The following is a 17,372-nucleotide window of genomic DNA, read 5'->3' as shown; positions in this document are numbered from 1 at the left end:
GGGACTGCCGGGGCGATGCTGACTTCGGGTGGGTACTGAGCCCTCCCAGACCCCTGGCACGCCCGGTCTTGGAGGGCACCTCTGGGTGAGCAAGATCGGTCTCGACGGCCCTCGCGCACAGGAGTGTGTCCGCCCTTGCGCGACTCAGGTGCAGGTGGAGGCGGAAAGTGACCGCAGACCCAAGCCGTTTCCCTCCAGCGTCCCCAGACCTCCTCCCACTTTCCTCAGGTCCCCTTTCGGCTCTCCCCAGACCCCACCCTCCTCGGGCTGCTGGAGGAAGGGGATGAGGCCTGGGACCCCTGCCATACTGCCGCCTGCCCAGCACCCCTCCTTTCAGAGATGGAGGAATCCTTCCACCCTCAGCCTTGTCCCTCTCAGTATCCCCAGACCCCACTCCCCACCTCCCTGCCCCTTTCCTTCCTCTGTCCCGGTGAGAGACACAGAGAAGATGGGCTGGGACAAGAAACATTTAATTAGGTGTCTGGGGGCTCAGCAAGGCCCCAGACCCATCATGCAGCCTCATGTACAGTGGGCATTGGGCCCGCCCCTGGGATATTGCTGGGGGGGCCTCATGGCAGCAAACAGGGCAGTGTGGCTTGAGACCCCGCTTTGCGGGGGAGAAGTGGGGCAGGGGCCTTTGGGTAGAAGGGTCTGTGTCTCTCCTACTGCATGGGAGGGTGTAACTGTGCCCAGGATGGGGGTGGCATGGGCTGGCACAATCAAGGGCATAAGAGGAGGATCTGAGCTTGGGGGAGGGAGGTTGGCACCGAGAAAAGCAGCCTGTATTAAGAGAGGGGTCCTCTCTGTGTATGCCCACCCACCCCATTTCCTGGTGGCCAAACAGAACATCCCACCTTCCTTGTCTGTCTTCCACCTGTCTTTTTCCCAGGGCTCTGTGTCCAGAACAAGGGAGCAGATAAAGCCAGCAAAGGGGCTCCTGCAGCACCTGCCCTGTCTCCTGCAGAGCCTGGAGAGAAGCGGGAGAAAGATCAGCCCAGAGGGTTGGACTCCTGGGGCGGCCGGGCAAAGCCTGGGATGGGAACTGACAGTCACAGGCTTCCCTGGCGGGTGGTTCCTGTGTGACCAGGGGTCCTGACAGTGAAATGGGTTTGCTTTGACCAAGCATGGGCCAGGGTTTTGTTCTCAGTTGGGTTTTCGTGTGTCCAGGTAGCTCTTGGGTTTTCTTTTCTTTTTTTCTTTTTTTCTTTCTTTCTTTCTTTTTTTTTTTTGAGCCAGAGTCTCGCTCTGTTGCCCAGGCTGGAGGGCAATGGCGCAATCTTGCCTCACTGAAACCTCCGCCTCCTGGGTTCAAGTGATTCTCTCTTGCCTCAGCCTCTGGAGTAGCTGGGATTACAGGCAGATCCGCATCATGCCTGGCTAATTTTTGTACCTTTAGTAGAGATGGGGTTTCACCATGTTGACCAAACTGGTCTTGAACTCCTGACCTTGGGTGATCCACCGACCTCAGCCTCCCAAAGTGCTGGGATTACAGGCGTGAGCCACCACACCTGGCCAGCTCTTGGGTTTTCTACTTGAAGGGACAGTCTTTGATTTGTCACACCTTCCAGGGACCTCAGCCTTCCCCTCCTCTGTCGGCCCAGGTTTCAAGTAATGGGAGAGATTCCTGCAAAACTTTCCTGAGAATTGACGGAATGACAGAGGTGGAGACCAGGAGGTGGACTCAGGACTTTCCTATGGCCCTGGGTCCCCTCCCCACCTAGGGTGGAGGGCCGAGGACACAAAAAGGCCTGCTCCCAAGACCCCACTTGCAAAGGAGCAGATGCACGGTCACACACACATAGACCCAAGCAGAGGCTCTGTGGGGAGAGGGGTGTGCCAGGCATGCGCAGGTGGTGTTGGCAGGGGAAGGCTGGGAGAAGCAGCAAAGAAATTCCCCAGGAACCTTCCTCAGGGCTGGACTCAGCCCGGCAAGTGGACTGGGGTGCCTGGGCGCTGGGTGGACCTACCTGTAGCTTCCTCATTCCCTCCCACCCCACCCCATCCCTGCCAAGTCCCAGAGGATCAACCCACTCAGGGCACCCCACCCAAGAAATAAAATCTTCCTCAGTACAGAAGGCTCCTAAGCCACAGTAAGTGGCATTTAGGAGAGAGAAAGAGGGAGGAAGGGTATGGAGTGGACAAGGGGCCTGATCCCCTTCCTGGCCAGAAGCAAGTTCCAGCATGGGCAAGGGTGGCATCTGGGTTCCCTTGGCTCCTCTCAGATCTCGGTCAGGGCGTCGACTGGCACCAGGCCCCGCTTCTTGCCACTGCTGACGCGGATGAAGCCGTCAGCATCCTTGCTTCTGCCCACGCCCACACAGATCTGAGCCAGAGAGACATGGAGCTGAGGCCTGGCATGGCCTGCAGCCCTGGCCCTGAGTCCTGCCCATGGCCCCCAGGGGACCCACCCTGGGCGATGATGGGACCAGTGTCAGATGTGGATAGAGCCCTTTGCTGGAGTGATGGGACCAGATCCCACAAGTGTAGAGGCCTCAGCAGCAAGACCAGGACATCAGCAGGTGCCAAGCAGTGCTTCAGGGCTGACCTTGGAGAGTACTGCCCTGCCTCACCCCCATCACAGAGCAGGGGGAGGGAAAAGGACTTGCCTCAAATTACACAAAAAGCCAGAGCTAGCATTCAAACCTGAGCTTTAGACTCTGAATCCAGTGCTCCTGCTCTAACCCAAGCCCCTCTAATGTCATTCAGTCTCCTGTCTCTGTTGGTCACCAGCCCAAATTCCCCAACAGGGGCTGGCAGGAAGGCCCTGCAACCCTTTCTTTCTAACTCACTTTCCCCCCAGCTGCTAGGATCAGCCTCCTCCTGGAGAAATTTGCCCCCACACCACAGCCTGTCTCCCCCACCTACTCCCTCCTTCCGCCATAGGGCCTGGGCTGGGCCTCAGGCCCTCACCTGGTTCTCCTTGAGGCTCATGTAACCCTGTTCCTTGTTCCCGGAGAAGGGTTGGCAGCAGCGCCAGACATTCTCGCCTGGCCTCACCCGTTGCACAAAATTAGCTGGGAAGAAGCCAACCCGGTCGCCGATCTTGCCCTGGGGATGAGGTTGGCAATGAGCACCCGCGCCACACCCCACCCCTGCTGCCCACCACTGCTTTCTCAAGACCCGGTTCCCACTCAGCACCAACGCCATCATCCTCCAGATCTGGGGCTTTCTGTATTCCAGCCCCCACCCAGGTGGCTTCTGGGCCAGGAATGGCATGAGGTGAGCAGAGGGACAAGGCTGGGGCAAGGAGAGTCAAAACTGAGAGGATGTCCCAAGGGTTGGTCCTAGTTTTGGCTGGGACCAGTGGTTGGAGGAGAGGTTGTCTTTGGGGCCTGCAGAGAAGGTGGGGGCAGTGCCTATTGGGGGTGGGGGCTGCTGGGGTGCCTACCAGGGTCCCTTCACTCCCCACCCTGCCAAGTCACCTTCCACCAGTCCTCGTTAGAGTCATCCACCAGCATGATCCGATCTCCAGGCCTGGGGGGGACAGAGCTAGGGTCTCATTTGGAGCAGGGAGTCGTGCCCCTCCCCGTCCTAGCAGCCCCTGGGCACCTCCTGGGGACCTGCAGTCCTCAGCTGGGAGAGAGGATCTTTTTTTTTTTTTTTTTTTTTTTTAGATAGAGTCTCACTCTGTCGCCCAGGCTGGAGTGCAGTGGCACGATCTTGGCTCACTGCAACCTCCGCCTCCCGGGTTCAAGCCATTCTCCTGCCTCAGTCTCCCAAGTAACTGGATTACAGGCACCTGCCACCATGCCCGGCTAATTTTTGTATTTTTAGTAGAGATGGGGTTTCACCATGTTGGCCAGGCTGGTCTTGATCTCCTCACCTCAAGTGATCTGCCAGCCTCAGCCTCCCAAAGTGCTGGGATTACGGGGTGAGCCACCGCGCCCCACTGGGAGAGGATTATTGATGCCCTCAGAGGACATTGAGTGACTACAGGTACAGCAGGCACTCTCTGGGCAGCCCAGGCAGAGGGCAGGAGACACGAGATTAGCATGAGTCACTCTTAGACCCTGGGCAGCTCCAGCTCCTGTTTGGGCTCAGCAGCCTCAGGCATGCAAGGAGAAGGTTCCTGAAAGCCCCCCTCACACTGTGCTCCAAGATCTGGGAGCGCAGAGCTGCCCAGCGGGGCCCGGTCACAAAGGGGACTTACTGCAGAGCCAGATCATTGTTCTCCTGGGGCAGAAACTTGTAGAGTGCGACATAGGAGTACATGGGCCCCACATCCTTCCGCAGGGCGGCTTTGGGGGGCTGCAGGAGAATCTCAGGGTCGGTGACCGGAAAGCAGCACCCTCACTCCCCCCACTCTCCACTCACTCTGAGTGTGCTACCCTGGGGGCTGTGAGGGGACACAGTGAGTCCTGGGTCAACGGCAGGGAGAAGTGAGACTCTTGTACATGCTATGCTCACCCACCCCAAAGGGCACTGGGCTGGGCATGGAGAGGGGAGCCCCCTTCTGCCTGCTGTACCCTGAGGCTGCCTGCCTTTGGGACAGCAGAAATGGGTGCAATGGGCAGTGGGCTGGGGTGGGAGGGTAACTCCTCCTGCCTCCTATGCCCTCTCATCCTGGCATTGCCCATCCCTGAGGACAAGTAAAGAAGCAGTGAATCCCCACACACCACGCTCTTGCCCTCCTATGAATCAACGACAAGGAGAAATTACACCCACTTCCCACCCTGGCCTTCCAGGCCAGTGCCCGTACAGGCTCACCTGCTGTCCAGGACTCTTCTCCTCTGGTCCTGGCCCTTCACTCTCTGCTGGGGCTGTGAATACTGGAGATGCTAGGGGCAGGAGACGGAGAGGGTGAGAGACAGCAGGGAGCACCCTCCATTGTGCCCCATTCCTGCCCCTGGTGCCCACTGCCACTCACCACTGTCACCAGGCCCCTCCTCAGAGCTGCGGATGCTGCCTTCCCCATCCTCGGTTAGCTCATCCCGCTCACTCTAGGGACAGAGAGAGGAGAGAGCTCAGCCCCGGAGCCCACCATCATGCTCAGACACCCCTCCACAAAAGACCCCCCTTTTTGCCCACCATACCAGGCTCCTTGTCGGGGACTCAGAGGTGCTGCTGAAACTGGAGCGGTTCATCAGTGCCAGGGAGGTGCCATAGCGCAGGGTCTCGTAGACAGGGTCCACCTTCCCACTGGCCCCTGCGGAACATCCACCCTCAAGGCCTGGCTCTGCCCTGAAGCCCTGCATCTCTAGTCCCGGCCCAGCATGCCCCAGGCTGAGCTCCCCAGCTGCCCCCTCACCTGTCCCTCCCAGGTCTTCCTCATCCCAGAGATGGCTCCAGGTCCTCCCATGGTGCCCATGCAGAAACCTGGAGCATCCTTGACTCCTTGCTGTCCTCACTGCCTACAGCCACTCCACTGCCTAGTCCTCCTTCCCAGCATCCCTACAACCTGTCCACATGTCTCCATCGCCACTGCTAGCAGTCTCATTCACATTACCACACTCTCTCGGCAACTGTTGTGGTCCTTCAACTGGACTCCCTGCTTCCACTCCAGCCCTGCCAATCCACACAGCAGCCAGAACGCTTTTGTAGAAACACACAAATTGCCTTTAGAAGAAAGTCCAAAAGACTATCCCAAAATGGACCCCGAAGCCTCGTACCCATGGTCTCTTTTTTTTTTTTTTTGAGATGGAGTCTCACTCTGCTGCACAGGCTGGAGTGCAATGGGACGATCTCAGCTCACTGCAACCTCCGCCTCCCAGCTTCAAGCAATTCTCCTGCCTCAGCTGGGATTACAGGCACCTGCCACTACCTCCGGCTAATTTTTTTTGCATTTTTAGTAGAGATGGGGTTTCACCATGTTTGCCAGGCTAGCCTTGAACTCCTGACCTCAAGTGATCCATCCTCCTTGGCCTCCCAAAGTGCTGAGATTACAGGCCTGAGCCACCGTGCCCAGTTGTACCCATGGTCTCTTTATAGCCCCGCTCCATCGTCCTCCCTCAGCCTCAGCCACTTTGCTCTTTCTTTTTTTCTTTTTCTTCTTTCTTTCCTTTTTTTTTTTTTTTTTTTTTTTTTTTTGAGACACAGTCTCACTTTATTGCCCAGGCTGGAGTGCAGTGGCTTCATCTCCACTCACTGCAGCCTCCGTCTCCCGAGTTCAAGTGATTCTCCTGCCTCAGTCTCCTGAGTAGCTGGGATTACAGGTGCATGCCACCACGCCCAGCTATTTTTGTATTTTTAGTAGAGACAAGGTTTCACCATGTTGGTCAGGCTGGTCTCAAACTCCTGACATTGTGATCCGCCGACCTCGGCCTCCCAAAGTGCTGGGATTACAGGTGTGAGCCACCACACTCTGCACTTTGCCCTTTCTTTAATTCCCTGTCCTTCCTTTCTCAGGCTTCCTTCTACCCAACACCAGTCTTTCCAGATTCTAAATGGATGAACCCCTCGTGCCTCATCCTTCACATTTCTGGGAAGTCTTCCCTGATTTTGCAGATGAAGACAGCGAGCTTTTTCTTTTCTCTTAATTTACAGACAGGGTCTCACCATGTTGCTTAGGCTGGACTGCAACTCCTGGGCTCAAGCAATCCTCCTGCCTCAGGCTCCCAAGTAGCTGGTATTATAGGTACGAGCCTCCACACCCAGCTGTCAGCACACATTCTATGCTCTATTCCCTATCTTCCCCACTTAAGGCACTCATACTGATGGTGATTGATTGATGATTTGCATGACTGTCCATTTCAGTCCTATCTCCTTTACTAGACGATAAATTCCACCTTCTTCACTACTGTGTCTCAGAGTCCAGCACTGTGCCTGGCACTTAGTACGTGCTTAATAAAGTGCTTGTTGAAGGAATGATGACTGAATGAATGAATGAACCCCAAATTCAGGACAGGAGCATCCAGAGAAGGGAAATGGTAAGAGAGCCAAGAACTGTCTGTGCCAACATGACTCAGGTACCCATCTCAGAAATGTTTCTTTCTTTCTTTCTTTCTTTCTTTCTTTCTTTTTTAAGATGGAGTCTCGCTCTGTAGCACAGGCTGGAGTGCAGTGGCGTAATCTTGGCTCACTGCAACCTCCACCTGCTGGGTTCAAGCAATTCTCCTGCCTCAGCCTCCCAAGTAGCTGGGACCACAGATGCCCGCCACCCCGCCCAGCTAATTTTTTGTATTTTTAGTAGAGACGGGGTTTCACCGTGTTGGCCAGGATGATCAGGGATGTTGATTTCTCATCACACCACAGTGGGAGCAGGGACAGCAGCCAGGGCAGTGACAGCGGCACTCACCAGCTGGTGGGGACTTTTTGCTTGTGGCACAGGCTGGTGGCGGCTCATGCACCAGGAGAGGGGAGCTGAAGTTGCGGCGGAAGGAGGTGGACTATGGCAAGAGAGGGCACGGAGGGTTTGAGGAGGTCATGGCCCATGGAGAACTTGGTCCTTCCCAAGCCCAGGGCCCACCCCACAGGAAGGAGCAGCCCTGAGGGAGACTCATTCCCCCATGTGACAGTACTGGCAGCACTCAGTTGGCCATCTCTGCTTGGGTCCCCACTCACCGTCTTGCCTGGGCATTGCTGGTGGGAGATCTCCTCAGAGCACCAGAGGTGGACGCTGACTTTGCACGTCTTACATCGCAAGCCCTGCTTGGAGTTTCCTAGGAAGAATTTGGGTTCAACAATTGAGGACACCCCCATGGGCAAAGGGCAAAGGAGGGACACGTTATGGCATGAGGAGAGCAAGGGTTGGGCATTCTCGTGCTAGCATTGAGGCCCAGCACCTACTCCTCACACAGTTAGAGTATGAGGGAGCACGGAAGCCAGAGTCGTTAGTAAATGCAGCAGTGACACTGAGTATACCGCCACCCCTGGGGGTGCTCCTTTCTCTGCCTGAGGTAAGAGGCAGAGTTAGGGGTGGGTGCAATGGCTCACGCCTGTAATCCCAGCACTTTGGGAGGCTGAGGCGGATGGATTGCTTGAGCCCAGGGTTTGACCAGCCTGAGCAACATGGCACAACCCTACCTCTACAAATAGAATTTAAAATTAGCCAGGCATGGTAGATTGTGCCTGTAGTCCCAGCTACTCCAGAGGCTGAGGCAGGAGGATCCCTTGAACCAGGGAGGTGGAGGTTGCAGTGAACCAAGATCGCGTCACTGCACTCCAGCCTGGGAGACAGAGCAAGACTCTGTCTAAAAAAAAAAAAAGCACAGTTAGTATTGGGGCCCCTGAACAGCAAGAACCCAATAATATATTGGGCAGCAACATGGGCCCACTCCCCAGCACCCACACCGGCCCCTCCCCTTGGCCGTCTCAGTGCCCAGGCACCTACCGACAATGAGCTGATGGCACAGCTCACAAGGGCTGGCTCGCTTGAAGACATGTTCCTGGAAGCTGTGCAGCCTCACTGGTTTGAGCACTGCCAGGGGCCGTGGGACTGGGCATGGGGAGGGGGATGGGGTGGGCAGGCCCCTGTCCGAGGCTGTGGGTGGTGGGGAGGGAGGGGGCAGTGGGGTTGGGGGTGTCAGCAGCACCTCGGTGGGGCACTTGAGCTCAGAGCCCGAGCGAAGGAAGAAGTTCTCTACACTCTTACTTCGGAGGATGGTCTTGAGGGAGAGAGAGCGCTTGAATCGCTGGAGCTGAGAAGAAGAGGGAGCTGTGAGTGGGAGCCTAGAGGGAGCTGGCCATGGTGGGCTTCCCCTCAGGGTGTCTCTGGAGGTAGGGGTGGCAGCAGCAGCAGCAGCATGGGGGCTAAGGGCCGGAGCGAAATGAAACAGCAAGAGAGAGGCTCCCCAGGTCCTGACAATGCTTCGCAATCTCAGGTGCCACAAGAGCCAGGTGGGTGACTTCCGCGGAGAAAAGAGTTCTGGCCGGGCAATCAAGAGTGGTGGGGACTGTGGCAAACTGGATGGCCAGGGAGTAGCTGCAGATCTCCTCAAGCCAATTAAGGCTTGTCTATAAGGCCAGCCCAGTGTTGCCAGGTTTTCTAATTTTTCAAAAGAAATATAAACTTTTATGTGAAATTAGATAGAAACAAGTTTAAGAGATTTAGTTCTATTTTTCCTTGAAGAAATGGTAGTATACTAGATTTCCTGTGCCTTGTTTTTTTTTCATAAACAGCAAATCTTGGAAATCATTCCATACCCATACATAAATAGATTCATCATTCTTTTTTATGGCTACAAAGTATTTTGTTGCATGGGTGTACCATTTACTCAAGTTTAGAAAAAAAAAAAAAAAAATAGGCGCTGTGTGGTGGCTCCTGCCTATAATCTCAGCACTCTGGGAGGCTGAGGCCGGAGGGAATCGCTTGAGCCAAGGAGTTGGAGACCAGCCTGGGCAACGTAGAATCCACCTGTGTTCTTGAACAGGCTGGTGGGGTGTGAGGAGTGGTCGTCCCAGACCCTCATCCTTGGGACTGATTCTCCCCCCAGAACGTCTCTCTAGCCCTCCCCTCCCATCGATTCATCACCTCACAGCCCTTAGTTCAGGCCCTTATGCCCCAGCCTGCTTCAAGGCCACAGCCTCCCCTCCAGCCCCCTGCTTCCACCTGCCCTCCATACAGCTGTTGCAGGGTGATGCCTGACCCTGCTAAAAACCCTTCCTGGCTCCTCAGGACAGCGTCCAAGGCTCTCGCCCCAGCCATGAGAATCTCCTTGCAACTTGGCCAAACCTATCCTTCCAACCTGTGCCTTTACAGCCCAGAAATGAGGATTCTCGAACTCATCCATGTTTTTATGCCTCTGAGCTTTTGACATGTTTGTCCTCTTCTCTGCCTCACTCAGTCCATACCCTCTTTATGCTGCCAATGTGCTTCCACTGGCCCTTCCTCCTCCAGGAAACTGTCTTCTGCAGGAATTCTGTCTCATGACCCACTCCCTCCTCTGGTGTCCGCTGCATCCAGCCCAACTTCCACCATAGCCTCCGCTCAGGTGATGCTTGTTATTTTTCTCACTCCCCCAGGAGATTGTGAGCCCCCTGAGGATGCGCACAGTTGCTGGCTTCAAATCCCCACACAGGCTCTCAGCACATAGTAGGTGCTCAGTCAGCGGCCTTTGGTGAATCCATAAGCCAGCTGCTGGACTCTCCGTGGACCCTACATTCTGGAGGGCAGAGTCGATTCTGCAGTGAGGCCAGAGCTATTTCCACCTCTCACTCAAACACAGCCTACTGAGTCTTCCCAGAGAGAGGTCTGGAAATCTCTTGACCCAGAGCCTTGGCCGTCTCCCTTCCCATTGAGGGCTGCCTTACCCCTGCCCACTCCTTTCTACCAGAGACAGAAACAGGGGCCAGCAGCCTGGCTCCAGGCAGAGGGACTTGGCCAGGGTTCCCAGCTGGCACGCTGGGCAGCCTATGTGCCATGGCTGCCTGCCTGGCCACCCTGCCAAGGGGATGGAAGTGGTGGCCCCTCTAGCCTCCGGGAGGCCAGCAGGCAGCAAGACAGAGGGGGAAGCAGAGGGGATGTTTGGGCACAAGGCAGGCTCTGGTGTGCCAGCTGGGAGGCCAAAGCCCTGGGGTGTCTGGCACACTGAAGTGCTCAATGCCTTCCAAACCCAGCTTCCTGGATAGCACTGTGGGCTTCTTTGTGTATCTATGAGAAGCAAAGCTCCAGGCCCCAGATGCCTGGGCCTTGAAGCAGAGGTGGAAGGCTGGAGAGACAATTAATGAGAACACAAAACCCAGGCCATTTCAGGCTCTGGGCCAGCCAGGGCTGAGTGTGGCTCTGGGGGCTCAGATGGGCCCCTAGAGGCAGGTGAACCATCCACTGTTCTGTCCAGGGACCTCAGGCATGGAGCACAGAGGGTCGCTGGAGGATGTGCTGGGGCTGGGGGCAAAACTAAACCTGCTACCTGAAGGCAAATCACCTCACTTCTTCTCTCTGAACCTCAGTTTCCCCACATCCAAGAGGGAAGACTAGATACCCTTTTTTTTTTTTGGATGGAGTCTCACTCTGTCACCCAGGCTGGAGTGCAATGGTATGATCTCCGCTCACTGCAAACTCCGCCTCCCGGGTTCAAGCCATTCTCTTGCCTCAGCCTCCCCAGTAGTTGGGACTACAGGTGTGTGCTGCCACACCCAACTAATTTTGATTTTTTTTTTTTTTTTTTTTTTTTGAGACAGAGTCTCGCTCAGTCGCCCAGGCTGGAGTGCAGTGGCGCGATCTCGGCTCACTGCAAGCTCCGCCTCCCAGGTTCACGCCATTCTCCTGCCTCAGCCTCCCAAGTAGCTGGGACTACAAGCGCTCGCCGCCACGCCCGGCTAATTTTTTTGCATTTTTTTAGTAGAGATGGGGTTTCACCGTGTTAGCCAGGATGGTCTCGATCTCCTGACCTCGTGATCCACCCGTCTCGGCCTCCCAAAGTGCTGGGATTACAGGCTTGAGCCACCGCGCCCGGCCCACACCCAACTAATTTTTTATTTTTAGTAGAGATGGGGTTTCACCATGTTGGCCAGGCTGGTCTCAAACTCCTGACCTCACGTGATCTGCCCACCTTGGCCTCCCAAAGTGCTGGGATTACAGGCGTGAGCCACTGCGCCCGACCAGGAAGACTACTCTCTTTATTTATTTATTTATTTATTTATTATTATTATTATTTTTTTTTTTTTTTTTTTTTTTGAGACGGAGTCTCGCTCTGTCACCCAGGCTGGAGTGCAGTGGCCGGATCTCAGCTCACTACAAGCTCCGCCTCCCGGGTTCACGCCATTCTCCTGCCTCAGCCTCCCGAGTAGCTGGGACTACAGGCACCCGCCACCTCGCCCGGCTAGTTTTTTGTATTTTTTAGTAGAGACGGGGTTTCACCGTGTTAGCCAGGATGGTCTCGATCTCCTGACCTCGAGATCCGCCCGTCTCGGCCTCCCAAAGTGCTGGGATTACAGGCTTGAGCCACCATGCCCGGCCTTGGAGTCTCGCTCTGTTGCCTACGCTGGAGTGTAGTGGCGCGGTCTCGGCTCACTGTAACCTCCACTTCCCATGTTCAAGCGATTCTCCTGCCTCAGCCTCCCAAGTAACTGGGATTACAGGCGTCTGTCACCACATCTGGCCAATTTTTTGTATTTTTATTAGTAGAGATGGGGTTTCACCATATTGGCCAGGCTGGTCTCGAACTCCTGACCTTGTGATCCACCCACCTCGGCCTCCCAAAGTGCTGGTATTACAGGCATGAGCCACCACGCCCAGCCAAGACTAGACACTCTCTAAGCAATACAAGGCTCTAGGTCCAAATATCCCCAGAAACTTACATCTCTGAGGGGCTGTCATGGTCAGAACACTGGAATTGAGCTAGCACTTTATATGCAGCATCTCATTAATCCTGATGCTGCCCTTGGAGGTAGTGATAATTACTGTCCCACTTTTCAGATGAGGAACTGAGGCTCATAAGGGTTAAATCACCTACCCAGGAGTCCTCAGCTGGTAAACAGCAGAGCCAGGACTTGAACCGGCAGCTCCGGCTGCTGAGCCCAAAGCACCAGGAGCATCCTGCTGCACTGGGCCCTCACCCTCGCCTCTCAGCTGTGCCAGGGGCTTGTCCACCAGGTCAATCAGAGAGTTTAGGGTGAGAAGAGACCTGGAAGACTGGCCACCTAGAGCAGACTCCAACTTATCACCCTGAGATGCCCTGGCCATATCCCCTCTCAAGAGTTGGTCACCTCTTGTGATGGGAAGCAAGTATTCTCTTGGGACAGTCATTCCATCTTTGGGCAGCTCCAATGGCCAGAAAGTGCTTCCCTATGTAGAGCTGAAAGCTGCCTCCCTGGGATTTTTGCCTATCAGCCCTGTTCCTCCCTTGGCTCCAGAAAGGGCTACTCCCTCTCATACACTTCAGCCCTTCAAATATTTGAAGACATCATCAATCATGTTCCCCCCATCCCCAGGCCCTTGTTTCCATAGTAATCATCATTGGAGGAGGTTCCAAGTCTCCCTACCCTTCAGGCTGTATCCTTTCCTGGTGCCCCCTAGTCTCAGTGCCAAGAGCCACCTCTGCTGGGTACCAGAGGCCTCTGGAACAGAATGTTCCAGGGTACCAGGGCAGCCCCGACTCTGCCGGCCGACTCCCTGGCTTGGCTGTGAGCCCCAGATCCCGGGGCGGGGCGATGGAGAAGCGGGAAGGAATGACATGCCACCTGGGGTGGCTGGCAAATGTCAGACTGTGGCTACAGGTCTGGGTTGGGGCATCTCTGCCAAATGACTTGATGCCTGCCCACTCCAGAGACGTCTGGCTTGGCTACCCAAACCACATTTTGGCTTAGCCAGGCCAAGTATTCCTGCTCCTGGGCCTCCTCATTCCTGGAGAGGACCTTTTCCCACCTCTTCCCCCCACTATATTTTTGGTGCCCTCACTTCCCTGGGACCCATTCTCTGGCATGGGGAGAAGCTGACACGTACCTTGGCAAGTGGGCCTGCCTGGTCACTCTTCCCTCCCAATTCACCCCGAGTTTGTCCAGCTTGGAGCCTGGACCACCGAGTCTGTTCTTCTGAACCCCCTCCCGGAGACAGGGCCAGACCTGCCTGTTTCCTCCCCACCTCCCCATACTCTGGACGGCCCCTTATTTCCTCAGTTCCCCACAGCATCTCCTGAAAGGGCATGAGGCATCTGGTAGTGGGTGGTGGCGGACGTGGTGCAAGCTGACTCAGAGCAGAGATGGCATGGGGTGGTCCTCCCAGGGGTGGCAACAAAGGGTGATGGGCAGGCCCTATGTGGTAAGAAGGGATGGAGACCAAGAGAGGAGGAGGACTCACTAGGAGGGTTGTTGAGTGGCTTGGGTGCAGGGCTGATTCAGCCTGGGGGCAAGCAGGAGGCTGGCCAGCAATTCCCAGAGGGCAACAACACTGATGAATAAGCCTGGAATGTTGGCATCGCTGCCTAATGGGCACTGGCCCCCTCTGTTGTACCTGCCTCACACTGAGCTGGGTGGGCAGCACCCAGCCGCACTGTCTTCCATCTCCTCCACCCACACAGTCTGGAGACAGGAGCTTCTTTGGGCCAGGCTGAGGTGCGGGACGGAAGAAGGCTAGCAGGGGTCCTTAGTTCTCTCTCTGCCCACCTCTGCCCTGCTAAATACCCCCAACCCGACCCACAGCCCAGTCTGTGTTAGTGAAGAATCCTTCACAAGTGTGATGTATAGGGGAGGGGCGGAGGGCCAGGGCTCCAGCTGGCCTGGCACAGAGGGGCCCGATCAGAGGTGTAACCCCTCCCCTCCCCTGGTCCTTGGATTCCAAGCTCAGACCCAGAGGTGACAACATTGGAGGGTCCTGACCTGGGAAGACCGAGAGGTGCCGATCTGCAGGCTTTGACCTCCCCTCCCCACACAGCTGAGCAGGCAGCTTCCTGGAGTACTGAGGCAGCACTACCCTGCACTCCTGCCCACCTTCCAGAGCTCCCACAGAGGGGGCTGGAGAGGACAGGCCTCCGTGTGGGAAACAGGGTAGGGCCTGGGAAGACCCCCAGTGCCCTGGAGGCAAGCAGGGGGACTGTGTATGTCTTCCCAGGGTGACTAGAGGGCAACCGAGGTCAGGGGCATTGGACTTAGGGGAGGTTCAGCTCCCAGACCCTCTGCTTGACAGAAGTTGTCACAAATATTCCAAGCAATATCCTCCCACCCAAACATCTTAGTCCTTTCCCAGGAGAGACTGAGACTTGGCTCTCTAAAGGGGAGTCAGCTGTGGCCTGACAGACCAAAGTCTCATTTTTAGAATGGGGCAAGAGAGGGTCAGGTGTGCATGTGAAGACTTGAAGGTGGAGACCCGCTGGGTCCCCTGGTGTAGGATGGGGGCTTCCTGGGGTGCCTCTGCCAGAGTCCACCCTGACCCTATGGCCTCCTCCTCCCGGTCACTCCCTGGATGACCTTGACCTTGAATTAACCTCAGCTCCTGCCGGATGGTCAAGATGGAAGAAGGAGGAAGGGGGACAGTGGGAAGAAGCCCAGAGAGCGAGCCATGCCTCCAGAGCCCAGGCTCCCATCATTTCTGGTCCTCACTGTCCCCTTTCGCCTCTGGAGAACAGGAGCAGGATGGGAACAAAATACCGGGGAAAGGGGGAAGGAGGAGGTCTTGGCCTGAAGTCTGGGAGGGGGCAGGGCGCGCCCTTGGCACAGCCTTTTCTGCCCCATCCCCAGACCCGCTCAGGTTACTCCCGCAGAAACCGAACTTCTCGCGGGCCAGTCGCCAGCACCTAGAACTTGGGAAGGGAGCAGACGGATTAGAGTTGGGGGGAGTGCTGAGTGTGAGCGGCGGCCTCCCCCCCCCCACTTTCAGCGCCAGGAGTCTGGGCTCCGCCCGCCTTCGCGGGGAGTAATTTATTCAGGGTGACTCCCGCAGGAGTAACAATCATCCATAATTAGGGTTAATGATGACATTCATTAATTACAGTTACTTCTCTTTTTGCTTCTATCCGTTCCCCTCCCCTGGTCCCGCTCCCGTGGTGGGGAGTGGGGCTGCCTGTCTTTCTGGTCTGGAGCCACAACCGCAGGCCCCCGTCCCTGCCCGTGACCGACGGCCGGAGCTGCCGCAGGCCCCCGCGCGGACTCCGCAGCTGCGCACCCCCGGTCGCGGCCTCGCTTCCCCGAGCCCAACCGGGCTAGGAGCGGGGAATGCAGGACTGCGGAGGGGCAGGGAGGGACACGCTGAGACGCGTAAACACCAGGAGACGCCGGGAGAGACGGGGAGAGACGCACACAGAGACAGCAAGACACAGACACGCAGGTTGTAGAGACAAATTCAGAGACACCAGCGAGGACAGAGGCGCGGACTGAGCCCGCGACTGGGACCCGGCGGCCGCTGGAGGGTGCGCCTCGCACGCACAGCCGGGCGCGTACCCCGCCCGCACCGCTCCACGCGCGCCCTCCGGCCTCGCTGCGCCCATCTCTCCAACGAAGACCAGTGGTCGCCTCCCCGGAAGGTCGCGATGGCGCGCGCGGGCGTGCGGTGCTGGTGTGATTGGGGAGTCTTCGTGGCCCTTCGTCGCCAACCCACTCCTCCCCCCGGGAGCGGCGCAGAGCCTCAGTGGTCACGCGGGCCTCGCGACCGCGACCCTAGGACGCCCGGGCCCACAGGAGGACCCCGCCAGGAAGAGGGCGCCCGGGTCCGGGGCGCACGGGGCGGGGACAGGCCTCGCGCCCCCCAAGTTACCTTGGTTTCCTGGAGTGCGGAGACGGTCCCTGGGGGACTGTGAGTGGCCGCGTCATCCGGTTCGTTCTCCTTCTCGCTCATCTCGGTCATGGTTCGGGGAGGAGAGGGTGCCAAGATCCGACGGCAGGCCCGCCGCGGGCAGGCTGCGGATGGCGGGCGTTTCCGGGACTCCGAAGCCCTTCTCCAAAGGCTGCCCCCAGTTATCCTCGGGCACTGCAGCCCCCAACCCGCGGGCGCAGGAGGAGAAAGTTGCCGGGGTGGCGGGCGAGGCGAGGCGACCACGCCGAGCCGCAGGAGCCGGACGACTCCAGGCGCGAGGACCGAGGGTCTGCAGAGGATGCTGCTCGCAGCGCGGGGAGGAGGGAAGTGGGGCGGCGGGGATGAGCTGAGGGAGGGAGCCAAGGAGCTGTCCGTGTCCGGCCGGTACCGCCGTCCTCTGCGCCCGCCCCCCATCCCCTCCCCTCCCCCGCCGGCCCCAGCCCGGCACCCGGCGGCCCCTCCGCCCAGTCCTCGCCGCCCAACTTTGATTTAGGAGGTCGCCTGGTCCCGCCCCCTGCCCTCCGCCGCTCCCCCGCGCCGCCCTGCAAATCAGGCTCTCAGCTATTGGCTGCAGCGGTGGCCAGGAGGGCGAGCTAGGCGGAGTCTTGGGGGGCTCGACACGATGGGGCGGGGCTTGGCGGGGAAAGAAGCAGAGGAGGGAGTCTCACACTGAAAAACCCGGGATGGAGGGGCGTGACCAGATTGAGGGAAGCTTGGGGAGATCATAGTAGCGTCTGGATGGGTTGCAGGGATTATAAATAGGTTGGAGCCGCAGCAAGATAGCTGAGAGTGAGATCGAAGTTAGGACTTCCTGAGAGCGAAGATTGATAGATGCTAGAGGTTGGTGAAGAAAGAATAGGGACCCATCCGTGCCATTAATTGGATGCCTCTATACCCTGAAAAGGCTCTCTCCAAATATACACACCTGGACTATGGTGTATGTGTCAAAGGCCAGGCCGGACAATTCCTCCTTGTGATGGAAAGCAGGATGGCTCTATCTCCTTCCAGTCTTGGTGTCTGAACTTCAGCAGAGATGGGGCCTCAGTCCTCACACCCAAAGTCCCCAAACTTCTCTAAGACACGTTCCCCTCCTAAAGATCCTACCACAACTGGAGTTAGATCAGGGGATAATACGGAGAGGTGGGGGAAGAGGTCCTCACCCTCTAAGATGCCCCTTTCTCCACCTGGTCTGACAATAACCTTCTTTTTTTTTTTAATTTTTTATTTAGAGACAGGGTCTCACTCTTTTACCCAGGCTGGAGTGCAGTGG

The 17,372-nt window shown here is 57.0% G+C and overlaps 1 protein-coding gene across 1 annotated transcript; it reads right to left on the bottom strand.

Moving 5' to 3' along the window:
* Nucleotides 1-449: 449 nt before the first annotated feature.
* STAC2 (SH3 and cysteine rich domain 2) lies at nucleotides 450-16,611 on the bottom strand. Its single transcript, XM_010379321.2, has 11 exons — nucleotides 16,064-16,611; nucleotides 8,270-8,576; nucleotides 7,501-7,598; nucleotides 7,235-7,325; nucleotides 5,034-5,146; nucleotides 4,868-4,940; nucleotides 4,708-4,778; nucleotides 4,151-4,248; nucleotides 3,423-3,474; nucleotides 2,911-3,048; nucleotides 450-2,323 (listed from the first exon to the last, which is right to left on the bottom strand). Exons 1-11 carry the CDS (start codon nucleotides 16,514-16,516, stop codon nucleotides 2,219-2,221), a joined length of 1,599 nt encoding a protein of 532 aa, XP_010377623.2. The 5' UTR covers nucleotides 16,517-16,611; the 3' UTR covers nucleotides 450-2,218.
* Nucleotides 16,612-17,372: the final 761 nt, after the last annotated feature.

Source organism: Rhinopithecus roxellana, chromosome 19 (assembly GCF_007565055.1).
Source record: "Rhinopithecus roxellana isolate Shanxi Qingling chromosome 19, ASM756505v1, whole genome shotgun sequence".
Taxonomy (NCBI): domain Eukaryota; kingdom Metazoa; phylum Chordata; class Mammalia; order Primates; family Cercopithecidae; genus Rhinopithecus; species Rhinopithecus roxellana.
Note: the sequence above shows the minus strand (reverse complement) of the source record. Positions and strands in the feature narration are given on the sequence as shown.